Source organism: Carcharodon carcharias, chromosome 10, assembly GCF_017639515.1.
Source record: "Carcharodon carcharias isolate sCarCar2 chromosome 10, sCarCar2.pri, whole genome shotgun sequence".
NCBI lineage: Eukaryota > Metazoa > Chordata > Chondrichthyes > Lamniformes > Lamnidae > Carcharodon > Carcharodon carcharias.
Window position 1 is genome coordinate 40,576,904 of NC_054476.1, and position 21,622 is coordinate 40,598,525.

The 21,622-nt window shown below is 40.9% G+C and overlaps 1 protein-coding gene across 1 annotated transcript; it reads left to right on the forward strand.

Annotated features, from left to right (window-relative positions):
* The first annotated feature begins 5,620 nt into the window (after positions 1–5,620).
* LOC121282819 (2-oxoglutarate-dependent dioxygenase htyE-like) lies at positions 5,621–21,013 on the forward strand. The gene is made up of 7 exons (XM_041196634.1): positions 5,621–5,773; positions 6,688–6,812; positions 13,168–13,234; positions 15,680–15,827; positions 18,811–18,956; positions 19,752–19,862; positions 20,831–21,013. The coding sequence occupies exons 1-7, from the start codon at positions 5,621–5,623 to the stop codon at positions 21,011–21,013; spliced, it is 933 nt and encodes a 310-aa protein (XP_041052568.1).
* Positions 21,014–21,622: the final 609 nt, after the last annotated feature.

Consider the following 21,622-nt stretch of genomic DNA (forward strand, 5'->3'; position numbering starts at 1 on the left):
CCCACTTTATTACAATGAAAACACCTCAGTTGTCAAATGTCACTTCTACCTTCAGCACTTTCCTTTTCATTCTGAGAAAAAAATTTCTGGGAACTTCCAGCTATTCCTTCTCTTCCATGACTACCTACCTTCCTTTCACCCTCCCACTTTTTATCCTTTTCCAACTTGAAAAGGTGACAAAAAAAGGGTTAGCTCTATGAACTAACTCATGATCATTAGCTATCTCTGCTGCTTGTCTTACAAAATCAACCCTCTGTTCCTCTACATGAGTTCTCACTTCCAAAGGGATTGAGAGCTGCATACATTGTCTTTATTTTTAATGCCCGTATCCATCGGTCAAAATTACTTTGTTTTACTCTTTCAAACTCAATATAAGTTTGCCCAGGCTGTTTTCTCATATTCCTAAAGTTCTGCCTGTATTCTTCAGGAACCAACTCATATTCCCTCAAAATAGCCTTTTTCAACACATCATAATTCACTGATATTTCTTCTGCTAGGGAAGCATATGCCTCAAGCGCCCTACCTAACAACTTAGACTACAATAATAACGTACAGTTTTCCTGTGGTCATTTCATCTGTTTAGCTAGCTTCTCAAATTAAATAAAGAATGCTTCAGTTTCTTTTTCCTCAAACTTTGGAAGAGCTTGTACAAATTTAAAGATCTCCCCACTGGGTTCTACTCTGGAGATAAGTCCTTCCTCACTTATTGGCATCTCTTTTTTAACTGCCAATATTTTCACTTGGAATTCTCCCACTCTCTCATTTTCTCTTCGCTCCTTCTCTATCTTCACAATTTCTAATTCCCTTTTAAAAGCCATTTCTGTGTCCTTTGCTTCAAATTCAAGCTTTTTCAGCTCCTTTGCTTGTTCAGATTCAAGCGTCTTCATTTATAACTGAAGTCTCACTACCTACAGCTGTGACTCACTAGTGTCAGGTTTCACTTCCAAGTGTAGATGCTGTACTATATTTTCTATTATATCTGATTTCCTAGCACCCTCAGGTAACTCCAATTTTAACTTATCTGCCAACTCCGTTAACTTACTTTTGGTTACCGTTTCCAACCCAATCAGAGTTATATCTTCTACTCCCAGGCAAGTCTTATTTCCAAAGCCATCTTGCAGTCTCACCATTTCTAAAATACCTCACCAACTCCTGAATTCAAAGTGCTTCTCATACTCATAACCTTAAGATTCACCAATTCCAAATCAATCAAGGAATTAGAAATATTTTTATCCCGCAAGAGACCCCAATGGTTATGGCACAGTAGTTGGTAAAGGCTGATACTTAAAATCCCAGTGGGAAACTTTAATCAATATCATAACCTATATTCTGAAGTGATATGCTTTGAGCTGCAGCTCTAAATTCAGGAATAAGACCACCAGTTCTCAAGAGATTTTTACAGCAAGCTGCATGATACATTTATTAATTTACACAAGTTAAACATATATACGTGGCTACAAATTACTATCATCATAACTTTTTAACAAACTAATCTCCACTAAGGCAACAACAACCCACAGACTTTAAGCAGACGCCAGGCAAAGCCTTTTCACCTTACAAATTCAAAATGAGATTTCTTTCACTTGGGTTCCTTTGCAGGCAGTTGTAGGCTCACAGCTGCTTTGGTGTTACATTGCCTCTGCCCTGCACACACAAAACTGCCTACTGTTATTCCCAGCACATCTCTTTGAATGTAAATTCTCATTGTTTCACCAGCCCCTTTGAACTCCACCTCTTCTAATGATAAAACCCATTTCATAGTACCAGATTTATTGGTAATATAAACATTTCTTGGTGTCTGCTAGATAGGTGCAAGATTTCACTCTCCTTCTTGAATGCTCTATTCAACAAAATACATATGGCCTCTTTACCTCTCTGTTTACTTCTCAAAATCACTATACATCAAAGCACCCAGACTGGCTGGCTTTTATCCAATTAAGACACACCCACAGACTAAACCTCTATTTAAAAAAAGTAATTTCCAATAACATTATATACATTAATAGCTTCATGGCACATATACATCCAGATCTCTCTGCCCCTGCACACCCTTTAGAATAGTATCCTTTATTTTATACTGTCCCTCCATGTTCTTTGGACCAAAATGTATCACCTCATACTTATCTGTATTGAACTTAATCTGACACCTATCTGCTTACTCCACCAATGTGTCAATTTCCTTTTGAAGTTCTACACTGTCGTCCTCACAGTTTACAATTCTCCCAAGTTTTGTATCATTGGCAAACTTTGAAATTGTCCCGTGCACACCAAGTTCAAATCATTCATATATATCATGAAGAGTAAGGGTCCCAATACTGACACCTGGGGAATTCCACTACAAACCTTCTTCCAGCCCAAAAAATATCCATTAACAATTTCTCTCTATTTCCTATCCCGCAACCAATTTTGTATCCATGTTGTTACTGCCCCTTTTATTACATGACCTATAACTTTCCTCACAAGTCTGTTGTGTGGCACTGTATCGAACACCATTTGGAATCCATATACCCACATCAACAGCCTTGCCCTCATCAACCATCTCTGTTACCTCTTCAAAAAACTCCACCAAGTTAATTAGACTCGATGCTGACTCTTCAAAATCAATCCAATTTTTCAATGTGACTATTAATTCTCTCCCGAATAATTGTTTCTGGAACTTTCCCTACCACCGAAGTTAAACTGACTGGTCTGGAATTGCAGGGCAGATCTTTATAACCTTTTTTGAACAAGGGCATGATGTTTGCAATTCTCCAGTCTTCCAGTACCTCCCCCAAATCCAGGGAACATTGAAAGATTATTGTCAGTGCCTCTGCAATTTCCACTCCCACTTCCTTCAATACTCTTGGATGCATCTCATCCGGTCCCAGTGCCTTAACAACTTTAAGTACCGACAGCTTATCCAATATCTCCTCCTCATCAATTTTAAACTGAGTTTCCTCTTCTGTCACCATGGCCTGGGCAGCATCTACCTTTGTGCTAGGTATGACTCCAAGCAGCAGAGAGTTTTCCGCCTAATTCCCATTGACCCCGGTTTTGCTAGGGCTCCTTGTTGCCACACTTGGTCAAATTGTCTGATGTCAATGGCAATCATTCCCACCTCACCTCTGGAGTTCAACTCTTTTGAAGCAAGACTGTAATGAGGTCATGAACCAAGTGGCCCTGGCAGAACCCAAACTGAGCATCAGCGAGCAAATTATTGCTCAGCAAGTGCCGCTTATAACACTGTTGATGAGCCCTTCCATCACTTTACTGGTGATCAAGAGTAGACTGATGGCACAGTGATTGGCCGGGTTGGATTTGCCCTGCTTTTTGTGTACAGGATATGCCTGGGAAATTTCCATATTGTAGCTGTACTGGAATAGCTTGGCCAGGGGTGCGGCAAGTTCTGGAGCACAAGTCTTTAGGATATTGCTGGAACATTGTCAGGGCCCATAGCCTTTGCAGTATCCAGTGCCTCTAGGCGTTTCTTGATATCATGTGCAAATTGTCTACAGACTAGCACCTGTGATGCTGGAGACCTCCAGAGGTCTGCACCCATTGGTCAGAAGGGTTTGAATAGATGATTGACACTAAGTAAGCTACCAGCCCCCAGAAAAAGGGTAAATTAGCAAGAGCTTGGAGGCAAGGCAGTGCGGGTGAGTTGGCAGTGCTCGTCAGGCAGCCACCTTCCTCAAATGGAAGATTGACTGGAGGAAGAGGAGGAAGATTGAGAGAAGGGTTCCCTAACACTGTGACTAGAGAGCAGAATGCTGCTGTCACAAGCTATTGAGATCAATACACTCTGTGCCAACCGTCCGTTTGTCCTCTAGGATTGATAAACTGCTCTCAGCTGTTACAGGTTGTATATTTTTTCTGTCTCATTAGCTAATGCATCATACCTAAACAGTGGTTTCTTAATAAACTATCTTAAAATTACCTCTGAAAAGTCGACTGCCTACCTTAGGTAACTGTGGCCCACAAATCCAAAAACCTTATACTCAGAACACAGGATGGCTGTTTAGAAAATGAAATTTTACGCTGCTGCAATATTTGATGCAGTTTGTGAGTAACCTGTATCTATCATATATCTAACCTTGGTTTCCTTGATACTGATGAACAATTTGACAAGCATACCATTTCTTAACAATATCGTAATTAAACAAAAGAAATTATTCCTTTCCAATGGTCATGCCTATTGTCCTTGGGTCATGTTATTGATTCAGTCCAGGTCTGATGTGGACTAATGTTTATTCATTTGCACAGCAGTATTTACCTTCTGATCATTTCAGTTGTGACCACAGTGAAGGGCAAACCTTTGAAGCAGTACGAGAAACAGGTAAGTCAACTAAAAACCGAGAAGTTATTTTAAAATAGTTTCAACCTTTTGTTACAAATTTCATTATGAATTGCTAACAGTTCAAATACTTTACTATTAAGATCTAAACTCCCTTGGTGGTGGCTTTGGAGTCAGGGGGCCAATAAAGTAGTAGAAGAGCCTGTCAGGATGGCTTCCCAAGGCTCTCCCACCACCAGGCAAGTTTCAAGGCTGGGCTGGAGGCAAACAGTCAATCAACCTAATTAAAGTTCCACTTAAGAATCATTTTCCAATATCAATGGAACTTTCCCAGCATCTGACGGGCCACCCACTGTGTCCAGAGTTTGGCAACAACTTAGACGTGGCCTCAGGTCAGGAGATCAGAGTTCAGGCTATCAGAGCCAGCTCTTCAAGCCACAAGGTCCCAGAGCCACAAGGCTGAAACAGCCATTCTTATGGTACGGTTCCCCCTTCCCACTAAGTGCCCCAATAGTTCTGGACCTTCTTTGTTATGGAGCCTTTTGCAACCTTCCAGAGCACCTCCATTTTGAGACATCTTCAGCTCTGCCTTTATCCCAGTGGTGCTGCCAACCAGTGAGTCTATGCAAGCCCTCTCATTGAGCCCCCTGTATCCCTGTTCCACCCACCTTCTTTAATGGATTGTGAATACAGAGGTGGCTACCTAACATAAAGTTGCATTGGTGGATATGCTGCCGGGATCTTGTGCTTTGGACTCACTTGAGTTCCCTATACCTGCTGGAAAGTTCAGTCCTAAATGTAATTAACCTGCTTTTCCATTGCCAGTGATAAATTTCTGGCTACATGGTTTCTTTTTCTCTCTCCCTCTCTCTTCTGCTTTTCTTTGTCCCATCTTTTGCTTCCTTCTTTCCTTATGTTTCTTGACCTTTGATGTTCTTTCTCCACTTTATGTCTTTTTCATTTTTTTCTATTCTGTCTCCTGCATTTTTATTTATCTGTCTTCGTGTTGCTGTTTTTTTTATTCTCTCTTCTCTTCTGCTGCCTATTGCTGCTTTCCCCATTATTTCTCTTTGTATATGCTTCTCTTTATATTCTTTCTCAGGTAATATAGGGGAGTGGAGGTGGAGAGGAAGGAAAAGAGGAAGAAGGGGGATAAGAGGGAAATAAGATTAGGATGAGGGAGAGGATGGGGCAGAAGGGAACAAAGAGGTAGTGGAGGGGGAAATGATGGGGAAAGAGGGGGAAGGGAAGGGAAGAAGGAGGGAGTTTTCAGCATTTCTCTTTAAATCATTTTGTTCTACCTTTATCTACTAAAAGCTCTTAAAAAGCCAGGATCCTTGGAATAAGATGAGCATTGAAGTGGTTGACTTTGGCTCATTTGGCTTAGGAAAAGCTGAGCCTTCAGCCATTGAAATGGCACGATTGTCCACAGAGATCGTACGCGCCTTCAGTGACCTCGGGTTTGTGTACCTCAAAAACACTGGGATTGAAGATCAAAAAGTGTGTATCCATTTTAATGTTTTGATATATTTACTAATAGTGCTCATTAACATGTGAATGCATACTTTATGAATTTGTGTTTATGTTTTCATTCTTTTGTGTAATGATGTCAGTAAATAGTGACAGTTCAAATATTCAACAATAATACATTTCTGTGTTATATGGCCCTTTGATGCTTTAGAGGTTTGATAACATCATCAACTGAAGGAACAATTTGCAAGCAATTATAAGTGCTAACTGAATCCTGAGAGCACATTTCCACTATTTGAACATATAATTGACCTCTTTCTTTCCATTGAAAACCTTTATATGAAAAGGATCCTGTTAGAGATTGTAAATTATTCAGTCAGTAATCAGACTGCCGTACATGTCACAAGATATCCACATTATGCTCTCCCTCCTGTTGACCCTTGCAACTTTTAATGTCTCCCTTTCATTCAGGTACTCATATCAACAGTCCCAGCATCTCTATGTAATTATTTCCTAACAAGGAGCCTTCCCATCATCTCCTGGGGGAATTGCATAAGTTCCCAGCCCATTGAAATATCTCCTCATATATGTTGCTGTAAGCAACTAGCACCTTGTCATTGTTCCAGTTTTTCTTTATCATGTTCCTAATTGTTACCCAATGCCCTCACAGTACAATATATCCAAAATATTTTCTTCTTCTGCCTCCATAAAGTTCCTGCTTGAAGCATCCTAAAGAGGGATCACCTGCAAACAGTGTCCTTTTCATTTTCCATCTTACATCTCTTCTACTCCAGAGTGATTTCTGTCATCTTTCAAAAAAGGTTAGGGGTAACAAGACAGAAAAAACACAAAGGCAGAAAGAAACTGATGCTTAAAGCTTAGTGAGACACCAATATAACCATATCAAAGATGCAAAACATGTTCAAAATGTAATTGTGCCTTAGGTATTTGACGTGATAGACATCTGCAAGAAGTTCTTCATACTTCCAAGTGACATTAAGCACCGGTACGCCCGCTCAGTGGACTCTGAAATTCTAAATCATGGCTGGGTTGCAGCAGAGATGGAAAGGTATAAAAGTCTGAAGACTACTTGAAGCAGAATTATTTTCTATAACAATGAATACAGAAGAGTAGAAATAGAGGCATAAAATGCAAAAGCAAGAGAATTATGCAAAACTTTATAAATCATTGGTTAGGTGTCAACTGAGATGGGCACAATGAGGGGAGTTTAACTATAATGGTAAAGTAAAAGCAAAATACTGCCGATGCTGGCAATCTGACATAAAAATGCTGGAAAAGCTCAGCAGATCTGGCAGCATCTATGGAGAAAGAAACAGAGTTAACATAATGAGTCCAATATAATTCTTCTTCCAGTGGACAATATGGCTCTTCTAACCAGAGGAAAAGATCAAGCTAATTCACAAAAGAACCAGAAAAGAGATGAATTTTTAAAAATATGGAGTGAGTTGTTATGATCTGAATTGCATTGCCTGAAATGGTGGTGGAAGCAAATTCAATAGTAACTCTCCAAAAGAACCTGGATAAATACTTGGGAAAAGAAAAATTGGAGAGCTATGAGGAAAGAGCAGAGGGGTGAGACTAATTGGATGGCTCGTACAAGGATCCAGCACAGGCACAATGGCCAAATGACCTTGTTCTGTTCCGTATGGTTCAATGGTGCCATGCTGTGCCGGATACCCAAAGCTTACTTTACATTATGATCATGAGGTTTTGATAGAAAAATATTAATAAACCAAAGGATATTGTTGTTCATAATTCATATATTTTAGAATATAACTTTTAGGTTGGCAGTTAAAGTGTTAAGTGTAAGATAAATGGAAAATCCTGTTGAGAAACTGGTAATATAGCTGAAGCGAATGCAATTCAAACAAGCCGGGAATTAGTTAAAAGCTACCCTATGTTTATCTTCCAAGGTCAGTGGAAGACGTGTAAATATTTGAACAATAGAGGCCCCATTTCTGGACCTCTGGATGGAGCCAGGTGTCTAACATTATCTCCATAAAAGGAAGATGAAAGCAAGCTATTCTGGGAAAGCTGTTGGTAAAACTTCATTAGAGATATAAATTATTCATATGGTTTCCAAAAGTTGAGGGAAGTTTTGGAATTGGTTGATGCTTGGCAAAGCAGCTAAGAGAGGAACTATGTCAGTGAGAGTAACTTTCCTGTTGGATTTATTGAATCTCCTTCCACGTACTCATATCGGCAGTCAGGTTTGTGTACCTCAAAAACATGAATCAAAGATCAAAAAGTGTGTATCCATTTTAATGTTTTGATATATTTACTAATAGTGCTCTTTAACATGTGAATACATACTTTATGAATTTGTGTTCATGTTTTTATTCTTTTGTGTAATAACATCAGTAAATAGTGACAGTTCAACTATTCAACAATAATATATTTCTGTGTTATATGGCCCTTTGATGCTTTAGAGGTTTGATAACATCATCAACTGAAGGAACAATTTGCAAGCAAATTATAAGCGCTAACTGAATCTCAAGAGCACATTTCCACTATTTGGACATAAAATTGAGCTGTTTCTTTCCACTGGAAATCTTTATATGAAAAGGATCCTGTTAGAGATTGTAAATTAGTCAGTCAGTAATCAGACTGCCATACATGTCACAAGATATCCACATTATGCTCTCCCTCCTGTTGACCCTTGCAACTACCAAATTAATGTCTCTCTTTTATTCAGGTACTCATATCGACAGTCCCAGCATCTCTATGTAATTACTTCCTAAATAGGAGCCTTCCCATTATCTCCTACCCAAAATCCACAAACAGAACTGCCCCGGTAGACCGATCGTCTCAGTTTGCTCCTGCCCCACAGAACTCATTTCTCGTTATCTTGACTCCCTTCTCTCTCCCCTTGTCCAGTCCCTTCCCACATACATCCGTGATTCCTCTGACACGTTACGTCACATCAACAATTTCTAGTTCCCTGGCCCCAACCGCTTCCTCTTCACCATGGACGTCCATTCCCTCAACACCTCCATCCCCCATCAGGATGGTCTGAGGGCCCTTAGCTTCTTCCTCGAACAATTCCCATCCACCACTACTCTCCTCCGTCTGGCTGAACTTGTTCTCACACTGAACAATTTCTCTTTCAACTCCTCTCACTTCCTCCAAATAAAAGGTGTGGTTATGGGTACCCACATGGGCCCCAGCTATGCCTGTCTCTTTATGGGGTATGTGGAACATTCCTTGTTCCAGTCCTACTCCGGCCCCCTTCCACAACTTTTTCTCCGGTACATTGATGATTACTTCGGTGCCACTTCATGCTCTCGTCGGGACTTGGAAAAATTTATTAATTTTGCTTCCAATCTCCACCCCTCCATCATTTTCACGTGGTGCATCTCTGACACTTCCCTTCCCTTCCTTGACCTCTCTGTCTCAATCTCTGGCGATAGACTGTCCACCAATATCCATTACAAACCCACCGACTCCCACAGCTACCTCGACTACAGCTCCTCACACCCCGTTTCCTGTAAGGACTCCATCCCATTCTCTCAGTTCCTTCACCTCCGTCGCATATGTTCCGATGATGCTACCTTCAAAAACAGTTCCTCTGACATGTCCTCCTTCTTCCTTAACCGAGGTTTTCCACCCATGGTCGTTGTCAGGGCCCTCAACCGTGTCCAGCCCATCTCCCGCGCATCCGCCCTCATGCCTTCTCCTCCCTCCCAGAAACATTATAGGGTCCCCCTTGTCCTCACTTATCACCCCACCAGCCTCTGCATTCAAAGGATCATCCTCCGCCATTTCCGCCAACTCCAGCATGATGCCACCACCAAACACATCTTCCCTTCACCCCCCCTATCGGCATTCCATAGGGATCGCTCCCTCCGGGACACCCTGGTTCACTCCTCCATCACCCCCTACTCCTCAACCCCCTCCTATGGCACCACCCCATTCCCATGCAAAATATGCAACACCTGCCCCTTCACTTCCTCTCTCCTCACCGTCCAAGGGCCCAAACACTCCTTTCAAGTGAAGCAGCATTTCACTTGCATTTCCCCCAACTTAGTCTACTGCATTCGTTGCTCCCAATGTGGTCTCCTCTACATTGGAGAGACCAAATGTAAACTGGGCGACCGCTTTGCAGAACACCTGCGGTCTGTCCGCAAGAATGACCCAAACCTCCCTGTCGCTTGCCATTTTAACACTCCACCCTGCTCTCTTGCCCACATGTCTGTCCTTGGCTTCCTGCATTGTTCCAGTGAAGCCCAACGCAAACTGGGGGAACAACACCACATCTTCCGACTAGGCACTTTACAGCCTTCCGGACTGAATATTGAATTCAACAACTTTAGGTCTTGAGCTCCCTCCTCCATTCCCACCCCCTTTCTGTTTCCCCCTTCCTTTTGTTTTTTTCCAATAAATTATATAGATTTTTCTTTTCCCACCTATTTCCATTATTTTTAAATATTTTAAAATCTTTTATGCTCTCCCCACCCCCACTAGAGCTATACCTTGAGTGCCCTACCATCCATTCTCAATTAGCCCATTCGCTTAGATAATATCACCAACTTTAACACCTATGTGTTCTTTTGTTCTATTGTTGGTGACATCTTTTGATGATCTGCTTCTATCACTGCTTGTTTGTCCCTACAACCACACCAACCCCCACCACTTCTCTCTCTCTCTCTCCGCCCCCCCACACACACCTTAAACCAGCTTATATTTTAACTCTTTCTTGGACTCGAACTCAAGTTCTGTCGAAGGGTCATGAGGTCTCGAAACGTCAACTCTTTTCTTCTCCGCCGATGCTGCCAGACCTGCTGAATTTTTCCAGGTAATTCTGTTTTTGTTTTGGATTTCCAGCATCCGCAGTTTTTTTGTTTTTATCTCCTGGGGGAATTGCATAAGTTCCCAGCCCATTGAAACATTTTCTCATATATGTTGCCGTAAGCAACTAGCACCTTGTCACTGTTCCAGTTTTCTTTATCATGTTCCTAATTGGTACCCAATGTCCTCACAGTACAATATATCCAAAAGATTCCTGCTTCTCTGCCTCCTTAATGTTCCTGCTTGAAGCATTGTAAAGAAGGGTCACCTGCAAACACTGTCTTTTTCGTTTTCCATGTTACATCTCTCCTACTCCAGAGAGATTTATGTCATATTTCAAAAAATATTAGGGGTAACAAGACAGAAAAAACACAGAACAGAAAGAAATTGATGATTAAAACCTAGTGAGACACCAATGTAACCATATCAGAGATGCAAAACATGTTCAAAATGTAATTCCAGATCATAACAACTTGCTGCATATTTATTTTATTCATCTCTTTTCTGGTTCTTTTGTGAATTAGCTTTATCTTTGTCCTCTGGTTACTAATTCTCCTGTCAGTAAAACCAGCTTTTCCCTATTTATTCTATCAAAATGCCTCCATTTTGAACATCCCATTTAAGTTCCCCTTAACCTTCAATGCTTTAAGGAGAACCATCCCAGTTTCTCCAGTCTCTCCATGTTATTAAAGGCCCTCATCTTTGATACCATTACAGCAAATAAAAACAGAAAACGATGGAAAATCTCAACAGGCCTGGAAGCATCTGTGGAGAGAGAAACTGAGTTAATGTTTTGAGACAGCTGAGTGTGTCAGCTTTGGGTTTCATTCAGCTTATAATTCCTTGGAAATCAAGGGATAAAACCAGCCCTACACCTGAAATAGAGTAAATGCTGGACTTAATGTCAATGACGCACCCTGCATTTAAGAGCCAGTATCCAATATAAGACAAAGTCAGTAAGGGCAAAAACAACTGGAAGATTTGTTGAGCTGGAAGCGAAAGGAAGGAATCTACTGTAATCCTCTCTGTGAAAGGCAATTAACCTTGTTGCACTTGGAGTTCTGGTAGTAATCAGCTTTGTTGCTATTTGAATCTATAGCATTGGGCTGTTGGAAACCAAGGATGTTTTCTGATGTTTTAAGCCACTCTGCAGAAGTCACAGGTAGGCCAGTGCCTGAGCTGCGGAATCCTAGAGGCGTGACATTTTAAAGGAATGTTGGAGGATAATTTAACCAAAACCTCATAGAAGGACCCCCATGAAATCGTGGGCAGAGTTTGGCAGCGGTGCTCAGCAGGTGCGGGCAAGGGCGGTCGGAAAGCTGACCACTGCCCACGATTTCACGTTGGTGGGCCAATTAAGGCCCGCCCAGCGTAAAGCGTGAGCGGCAGCGCTGAGTGCTGCATGTGTGGGAGGCAAGGGGGGAGTGCGAGCCAGCCAAGCACAAACTTCACACATGCACGAGAGTGAGTGCTGCATAATCTTCCTGAAGCAGCCCCGTGCCTCAGGGAGATGAAGAGATATAAAAAAAATTTTTTTTAATAAAAACGTAATAAAACATGTCCCCTCATTTGACTCTGTCACATGAACAGGGACATCTTATTAAAGAAAAATTAAAGTTTTAATTTTATTTTTATTTGCTTTTGGAAACCTCATTCTGCCCGTTAGGTTGGTTGGGCAGTGAAAATTTTAATTTAATTGATAACTTAATGGCCCTAACAGGCCTTTTAATTGTTGGCAGGCACGCTGCCTGCTTCGGCACATGCCTGCTGACCGAACTATCGCATGACTGTGTGTTGACGTCGCACGCTCGTCCAATGTCAACACACATTATTTCACGCTCAAGTGGGTCGGGCGCACGCCCACCCGCCAAGCAAAAATTTCTACCCCACGTACCTTGTAGAATAGCTGAAGGTGAAGTAAAGTAGATTCAGGAGAGCTGTAATATACCTTTGACTTGGCCCCAGGGAAGAACTGGATGAACCTTCAAGATTCATATAACATATAAGGGAACTCTTGGAGTGGGGTGGGGGGAAGTGAAAAGTAGAACTAAATTTATAGCATAAGTCTTTATAAGCTACAGTGTTAATTTAGTGGTGAACATTTCATTTAATGTCTCTTCATTTATACAATAAAAGTTTATTTTTGTTTAAAAACATGAAATCTTGTGGTGTAATTGTCACCACTAATTATTAGTAAGAAAACATGACCAGTCCTGGTCATGCTGGGTGTTTGGATTTCTTCCTTAAACATTACCAGCTGCTAACAGGATCATAACAACCTGAAGATCATGATTAATTGTTTGGTCATTTTATTAATTGTTTAGATAGGTAAGTCTAGGACTGGTCATGTTTTCTTTCTAACAGTTAGTGGTGACAATTCCCAGATAGATATGCATAGTCAAATTTTGACTGAATGTTGCTACAGAAGATTAAAGAAGAATTTTCATTCAGATAATTCCCTAGGTGGGGTCCATTCCATGCTAAGATGGTTGTATATGATCTGTGGAAGAAACAAACTTGGTACACCAAGTGACTTTTTCTTGTTCCAGACAAGCTAATTATGAGTAGAATTTCGCATTATCTTTGTATAATATAAATATGTTTGTTCTTCACAGCTTAAATCCTACACAGCCAGGGGACCTGAAGGAAGCTTTTAATGTGTCAACATTATCTTCACTTGCTGTAAGATCTAAGAAGTTCCAACTATGGTTGCTCTTGAACTGTATATTGTAAATTGGACCTAATAAGATAGTAGGATTGAGGGGACATTTAGCCAATCACTCATTAGACTAGCTCAGGTGAAGTGCCAGTCCAAGTTTCTGCTTGATGTATGTGGCCTTAACCTGCCCCCTTGGGCATGAAGACAGGATGGGGTCTTCAGAAATTGAGGTCAAGACCACAGGTGAGCCTTACATCTGCTGATGAGCAGAATCCAGGCTGAGGTTGAGAATACTCCTGGTTCAGTAGTTCTCTTTCCCCCTCTTCACAGCCACAGTCCTTCAAATGGGTAAAAATCTAGCCTAATTGCAGGGCAACACAAAAAGCTATTCCATTTGCCCCATGGTTGGCCTGCTGTGTTTACAGCATTGATCTCTCATCCCTTTACATTCCTACTATTTCCTCACAGCATTTATATTCTGTTCCTCTGTTGTCTTCACTCTCTCTTAGCTTCCTATTGTCTCCTCCTCCCCCCATCCCTCATGCTTTCTCCCATTTTCTCAATCTCAGTGCTTCTCCTATCTGTTCTCACTAGCCCTTGCTCCACACCCTCCCATTTTTCCTCCCTTTCCCATTGTGCCATCTCTCCATTCCTGATCCCTATGCTAACTTCTAACTCTTGCTCTCATCACCTCTGGAGCCTCTTCTTCTACTCACCATAAATTTTCACCAATTTGATATCTCTTATATTCATCATCTTCTTACTGCTTCCTTTTTCCCTTCCCACCAGTTATTGACCTCAATATCCTATTGCCTCTCCTCCTCCTCACTCCATCCTCTCATCTTCACTCCACTACCATTCACTCCTTCATTACCTATTACCACTCTTCTCCTTTCTTCTCTTACCTCATCAACTCTTTCCCACCCACCATCCGTCTAAACCTGAAACCAGTTCTAAACGACTTAAGCTTGGAAACTACTTTGTATGTGATATAAACCACAGACCCCAACGGTCCATCGAGACTTTCCAGGGGATCCGCAAATTAAGATGAATGTGGCCAGTGCTGCAATGGTGCTGGTCAAATTCATGCTGATGACAATTATTTTGATTACCTTCATCTATCTGAGCAGTGTGGCCAAGAGCTTGTGCACCAGAAAGTTCAACGTCAGGCCAAGGGTCCTGGTACACATGCATGGTGAGGCACTGGTGAGAAAATGCCAGATGGGGTCAAGGCAGATCTAGGAGCAGATGCATAATTGATTAATAGGGCCTCTGACTGAATGAGGAGGTAGCAAGAGGAGAGTGGATGCCCCAGATGGTCCGGACATGAATTTTCAGGGAATGTCACACTTGTCCAGGGCTCTGGAGTGATGACAAGCCAAGCATTGTTACTGAGTACAGCAGCTGGGCCTGTAACTGGCTCCAGAATAAACCCAAGGTCCTTGATGGCAGAAAGGTCGCAGGTGGTTCCAGCACAGGCAGGTGAGTAAACAGAGGGGGAGTGGTATGGGGGTGAAGGGGAGGGAACAAGCCCACAAGCACAGACAGCTGAGCAGTCAATAGGCAGGCAGTGGGGGTGTCATACCTAATATGGTGCCGCTGTTTTCATGCCAGGAAGAGCAGGGTGTCTTACGGTGAAATATTCAACAGACATTTTGCTGAATCTGTAGGGTTACATTTCAGCTGAAGGGAAGATTAAAGCTTTCATATCATCAATCCCATCAATGTTTACTATATCAGACAGCCCTGGCAAAAGTTCACGCAAGTGTCTTTTAAAGGGCACTGGTAGGCTTCATGTTCAGAAATGTTAATAAGCAGGGAGTTTATAATATTATAATTCAGATGATGGGTCAGTAATAACTAATCCCTTGAAAAGGGGTCTTTCAGCTAAAACATGTTTGCAAGCTAATGCTATTAATAGACTGGAGTACTTTAAATGCTTTAAAATATTGCTCGTCTTTAGGTTGTGAGAAACAGTGGGAAGGGGATGGCCAGTGACGACCACAGTGGCTGAGGCTTAAGCAGGGGTAAGAAATAAAGAAGTGAAGGTCCAAGGCCTGAAGCTTCAAAGAGCAGGCTGAACAGCAGTTACAGATAAATGTAATACAAGTGTTTAACTATGATAGAAAAAGTGTGAGAATTACAAGAAATAATGATTATGCAAACACAAGATTTATCCACCTCCAGTGGCTAAGGAAGAGCATTATTAGTTTATCTATTTTCTGTTGCCAGAATGAATACTTCACTGTCTGCCATTAGATTTTGCAGCCAATTTCTTTGCAAATCCTTTGACAGCCATGTGTGACCTCTCCCACTATTCACTAACTATCAACCAGCACTCCAGCCACTAACTGAACAGTGGCATGAAAGATTTAAATTATTTTCACAGTCAAGTAAAAAAAATACTGACATTTTTGTTATTGCAGTAAAAAAAACTGATCATAGTTCTGCTGTTTCCACTTCTTTAGAAATGGCCTTCTATCAATGAATTTAGGGAATGTATAGAATCATTCTTCAAAGCCTGTGAGCAGCTGTCGGTCCGAATTCTGAAAGTGATTGCACTGGGCCTGGGTCTCGAGATTGACTTCTTTATCAACAAGCACAAAAAGATGGACAGTAAGTACCTGTTTCATAAGTAGTGACATATGGTTGATCTCTTCTGGATTTAAAGATCTTACAAACTCCAGGCAAGCGGTTGATGTTCCAATAGAAAGATCAGTAAACTCACCCTGAGGACACTGAGGGCAAAGTTAACCCTTCACTTAAGATATTTTGTTGGATGGTGTCTAACATAATGTGTCTAAATGTAAGATTCAAATTATGAAAGCTTTTGTAATTATTTAAAAGGAAAATATGGACTGTCATTTTCTTTTTGCTTATTAATGGTTTGAAAAAAATCACATTACGTAACTAACCCTTCCATCTATTTGATGTCCCCTCACCAATCCCATCTTAGGGATGGGCAATAAAAATGCTGGCCTAGCCAGTGAGGCCCACCTCCCATGAAAGAGCAAAAAAACAGGTAACGAAAAAAAAATTGCAACTAGCAGCTGTGATAGATCTTTTCTCCATCAGAACATTATTCTGTGACTACACTAAGGCTCCCACACGCAGCTCAGTCACTATTTCCCAAATAATTCTGAGCAAAGTGAATCTCAGAGCCCTGTGTCAGCATTAGATTACAACAAGCCTGATATATGAGATAGGCCTAGACTGAAATGAAACTGAGTTACAGGTGGTTTTATCAGTCCAGCAGAAATCGGTTAGTTGAAATCACCCAGATTTGGTGCTTCCGAGACCTGAACTTTCACAAATTTGCTCAGCTGAGCAGACAGCAAGAAAACCCACGTAAAGCCAGTCTGCTCACTTTGTAGATATGCATGTCAGACCCATGTGTGTCAGCCATGACTGCAGTTTTAACTTGGCAGCCTGAGGTAGGCCACAATGACTTTACCACCAGATGAAGAAGACCCAGAGAGACAGAAGAGCTCCTAAAAGTTAAGGTATTTAACATTTTTTACTTTCATTGTGGGGCCAGGAGGAAAGCTTAGACGTCCACCCAACCCAATCAATGGATCCTCCAGGATCCTGCTTTCAGCAGCTGACATCCAGGCCATGTGACTTTCCACCACATGCTGCCTGAAACATGTGGGAGGTTGATTGGTGGGATTTAAATGAGACCCAGGATCTAAAATATCTCAGATGAAGCAGCAGGTTAGTTTTTAACTCCCACTGCAACTTAGCTGCTTAAAATCAGCCCATGTTGAGAATGCCAATACACAGTGAGGGCTTGACCTACCTGATAGTGGCATTTAATTTTTAAGTAGATCTACACATACGCCTGTCTGAAGGTAAGAATAGCAACAATGTATGAGCACTGAATGAGCACAAACTTTAAAATGTTACCTAATTCTATTCCTAATTTGTGCAACAAGTGAGTTTTTTTATTTCTTCATTCATGGGATGTGGGCTCACTGACTAGGCCAGCATTTATTGCCCATCCCTAATTGCCCTTGAGAAGGTTGTGGTGAGCTACCTACTTGAACTGCTGTAGCCCATGTAGTGAAGGCATACCCACAGTGCTGTTAGGGAGGGAGTTCCAGGATGTTGACCCAGCGACAGTGAAGGAATAGTGATACAATTCCAAGTCAGGATGGTGTGTGGTTTGGAGGGGAGCTTGCAGGTGATGGTGTTCCCATGCACCTGCTGCCCTAATCCTTCTAGATGGTAGAAGTCGTAGATTTGGAAGGTGCTGTCGAAGAAGCCTTGGTGAGTTGCTGCAGTGCATCTTGTAAATGGTACACACTGCTGCCGCTGTGCGTCAGTGGTGGAAGGAGAGAATGTTTAAGGTGTTGGATGGTGTGTCAATCAGGTGGGCTGCTTTGTCCAGGATGGTGTCAAGTTTCTTGAGTGTTGCTGGAGCTGCATTCATCCAAGTAAGTAGAGAGTATTGCATCACACTCCTGACTTGTGCCTTGTAGATGGTGGATAAGCTTTGGAGAGTCAAAGGGAGATTACTCGTCACAGAATTCACTGCCTCTGATCTGCTCTTGTAGCCACAATATTTATATGACTGGCCCAGTTCAATTGCTGGTCAATTCTAAACCCAGGATGTTGTTAAGGGGATTCAGTGATGGTCATTGAATGTCAAGGGGTGATGGTTAGATTCTCTCTTGCTGGATGTGGTCATTGCCTGGCACTTTTATTGCATGAATGTTATGTGTCGGTCCAAGCCTGAATATTGTCCAGGCATTGCTGCATATGTACAAGGGCTGCTTCGGTATCTGAGGAGTTGTGAATGGTGCAATCATCAGCAAACATCCCACTTCTGACCTTATGATGGATGAAGGGTCATTGATGAAGCAGCTGAAGATGGTTGGCAATACTCTGAGGATCTCCTGCAGTGATGTCCCAGGTGAGAGATGATTGACCTCCAACAACCACATCCATCTTCCTATATGCTAGGTGTGACTCCAACCAGCCAAGGGTTTCCCCCACGATTCCCAATTAATTCAACTTTGCTAGGGCTCTTTGATGCCACACTCAATTAAATGTTGCCTAAATGTCACTATCACCTCACCTTTCCAGTTCAGCTCTTTTGTCCATTTTTGGGCCAAGGCCATAATAAGGTCAGGAGCTGAGTGGCCCTGGCGGAACCCAAACTGAGCATCAGTGGGCTAGTTATTGCTGAGTGAGCGCCACTTGATCGTACTGTCACCTTCCATCATTTTGCTGATATTCAAGAGTAGACTGATGGGGTGCTAACTGGCCAGGTTCAATTTGTCCTGCTTTTTGCGGACAGGACCCACTGGGTAATTTTCCATATTGCTGGATAGATGCCAGTGTTGTAGCTGTACTGGGACATCTTGGCTAAGGGTGACTATAATATAAAATGTAATATAATTTCATATTGTTATAATATAAATATACTTATATACTTTTTTCTAGTTCTTTCTTCAAGATATGCCATTGAAAATCCATTAGTATTTATCCATCACATGCGCTACCTCATCTGTTATTCACAAACATGGAAAGAATGAAATAATTAAAACAATTAGTTCATTATCTTCATTATAAACTATTGGTCAATCTCTTAAAGGTAATCAAAATCTTACAACCCTTCGACTTCTGTATTATCCATCAATACATAAATACTCGGTGAAGGGACATCAGGTCCGGTGTGGAGAGCATTCCGATTATGGCACCTTCACTTTACTCTTCCAAGATAAGAGTGGAGGGTTAGAGGTAAAGGAAAACTCTGATTTCAGACTTAATTGTTTTCTGTTTAATGTTATATGGTATTATTAAAGCACCTTTTCAAACCTCAACTATCAAACTTTGTTCTTTACTACTGTGTACACATTTAAAGTACTTTCACGGTTCTGAATTCTATTTTTTACAAATGATGCTTTGAGCACATTTCCCTGTCATCAAGTATTTATCTTATAATAATCTTCTTTGTTTTCTGCTTGCGCTGAATTTGGTTACAATAAATAGATATCAATGTGGCAAGGAGTGTTGCACCAGCAAGACTCATAACTATGTGGCTTCTTGAAATATTACATTAATACTAGCAGCCAAGATAAGCACTGTTTCCCAGTGAATGGATGTTTTATCTTTTGATCTTTAAGGAAAAGATAAGCAAAATCTCAGACTCAGGCTTATGCTGAGCTAACTGAGGGTGATTAGTGTGTACAACTGATGAGCTAGGAGGACTGGATAAAAAAACGGCAGCAAAGTTTCCTGCTCTTGATCATATCCAGTGACATCTGTAGGAAAATGCCTGTGCTTGGATGTTAGGTCATGAAAGAATTAGACTCGAATAAAATTAGTCAACTCATGTGCCAACATTCACTGCTAAGTTTAAATGCATGAAAAGTGACCACTTTGGGCAAGTTACCAGAGGGCTGCCAGTGAATCCGTACCTTCAAGCGGAGCAATAAATGTGGAAGAAAAAATGGAATGAGTGGGTTGGGGTGAAGAGATAGTTAAATGTGATAGCTGGTGCTATTTCACCACTTTACAACATCTTTATTTTAGGTTATGCACAAGTCTGGTCAGTACGTTGCTGCTCCCCACTTCCCAAACGCTGTTCTCCTCAACATAGGCGACCTGCTGCAGAGGTGGACATCTGACAGATTGATATCCACGGTAAGATACCATTTGTTTTGGGAAAGTATGGTCACTTGATATTAAAACAATCATTTTTATTTTTTTACTTTTGTGCGGGCAGATGCAGATGCAGATGAAATCTTTGGGAGCTCAAATTCCTCCGTAGATAATTTATAATGCATCGATTAACATGCTCGCACGAAAGTTCACAGTTTTACCAAATGTTTGAATGAAATTTCTCCATGCTGTATTGGTAATGCATCAACTAATACTTGTGTGTAAAATTTTACCATTTATTATTTAATGAAATCATTCACCGATTTAAAATGTGCAATTTTACCCTAATCTATTAAGTAACGCTTTCCAAATACTGCACAGAAGACTGTGAACTTCACCAATTAATTTTCAGATTGGATAGTGAAATTATATTTCTTACTTTACAGACTTCAGTGAATAATATTAACAGTCATTGAATATTATGAATAATGTACAGTTATAATTATACATGGATTAATTCACCAATTTCCTACATGTGAAACCTATTTTCTGCTTCAAGTACGGGTCTATCAATGGGTTTATCCCAAGACAGTTATTTCTCAACTCTCTTTATGTATGTTCAAAGCAAAGTATGTTTTCCATAGGCAGAAGTGTGACACTTATATTCCCTCCCAACACATTTGTACATAATAATTTAGAATAATACATCACAAAAGCAGCAATTACTCTTTTTACTGATTTTTATACCAGAGGTTGCAAAGAGGCATGCACCATATATTCCTTGGGGTTGCCAAAAATCAGAAACTGATACCCAAACAGACTGTATCATTTTGGAAAGTTGTTGAATTCCTTTGCTTTTTAGCTCAACAAATGATGTAAGATAACTCATCCTTTGGTTGGTCAGCAGCTGGAATTTTCTGTTCCTGGTTTGGTTAGAGTTGCTGAGAAGACTACAACCAGTTGATTCTACTTTACAGTATATAATATTATATAATTTCTTTTTTTAATAGGTACATCGTGTCCTTCTTCCACAGTCTGATGACAAGATGTGTGGATCTAGACAGTCATTGGCTTTCTTTGTTCACCCTGATAATGATGTAATCGTCACATGCTACGATGGATCTCAGAAGTACCCTCCCACCAACTCTCTACAATACTTAAAGGAACATTTCCGTTCCACATACAAACTGTAACAAATTATGCTGATCCAATGAGTGAGCACAGCAGCAATTATGAGAGGCTTCAAGATTACATGGAGAAGTCATAAAAATAAAAAGGATTTTAACAGATTTCTTAAAGCTATAATGTGATTATTTAAACAACAATTTCTGAAGACTGATGGCAGAACATTTTGGGGATGTGATGCCACAGTGAAAGTTTGGTCTCTTATTTCACTAGATTCCCAATCTCATCCATCCTTCTGTGAGGAGGTATAATGGAAGGGGTAATAAGGCATTGGCACTAGTGAAGGAAGTTTGTCGCTAGAACTCCGTAGTTGTTGACTGATACTGAGGGGAAGACTGACAGCTTGACTGCAGGAAGTGTTTGGTCTAATAAATGGGGAAAAAAGAATGGAGTAAATTAGAAAGTAATGACCATTGAAACAAAAAAACAGCAAACCGTAGTTTCTACTTTTTTAAGAATTGTGTGATTAAAAAGTAAATGTTCAGTTGTTTTAACATACACCTTATATGACTCAAATCAAATTATCACTTTGTTAACTTTCTTTATCATACCATTTATGTATCTGTTTTGCCTGTTAAAATTTTCAGTAAGAAGAACATCTCAGCCTTTTGTGTTCA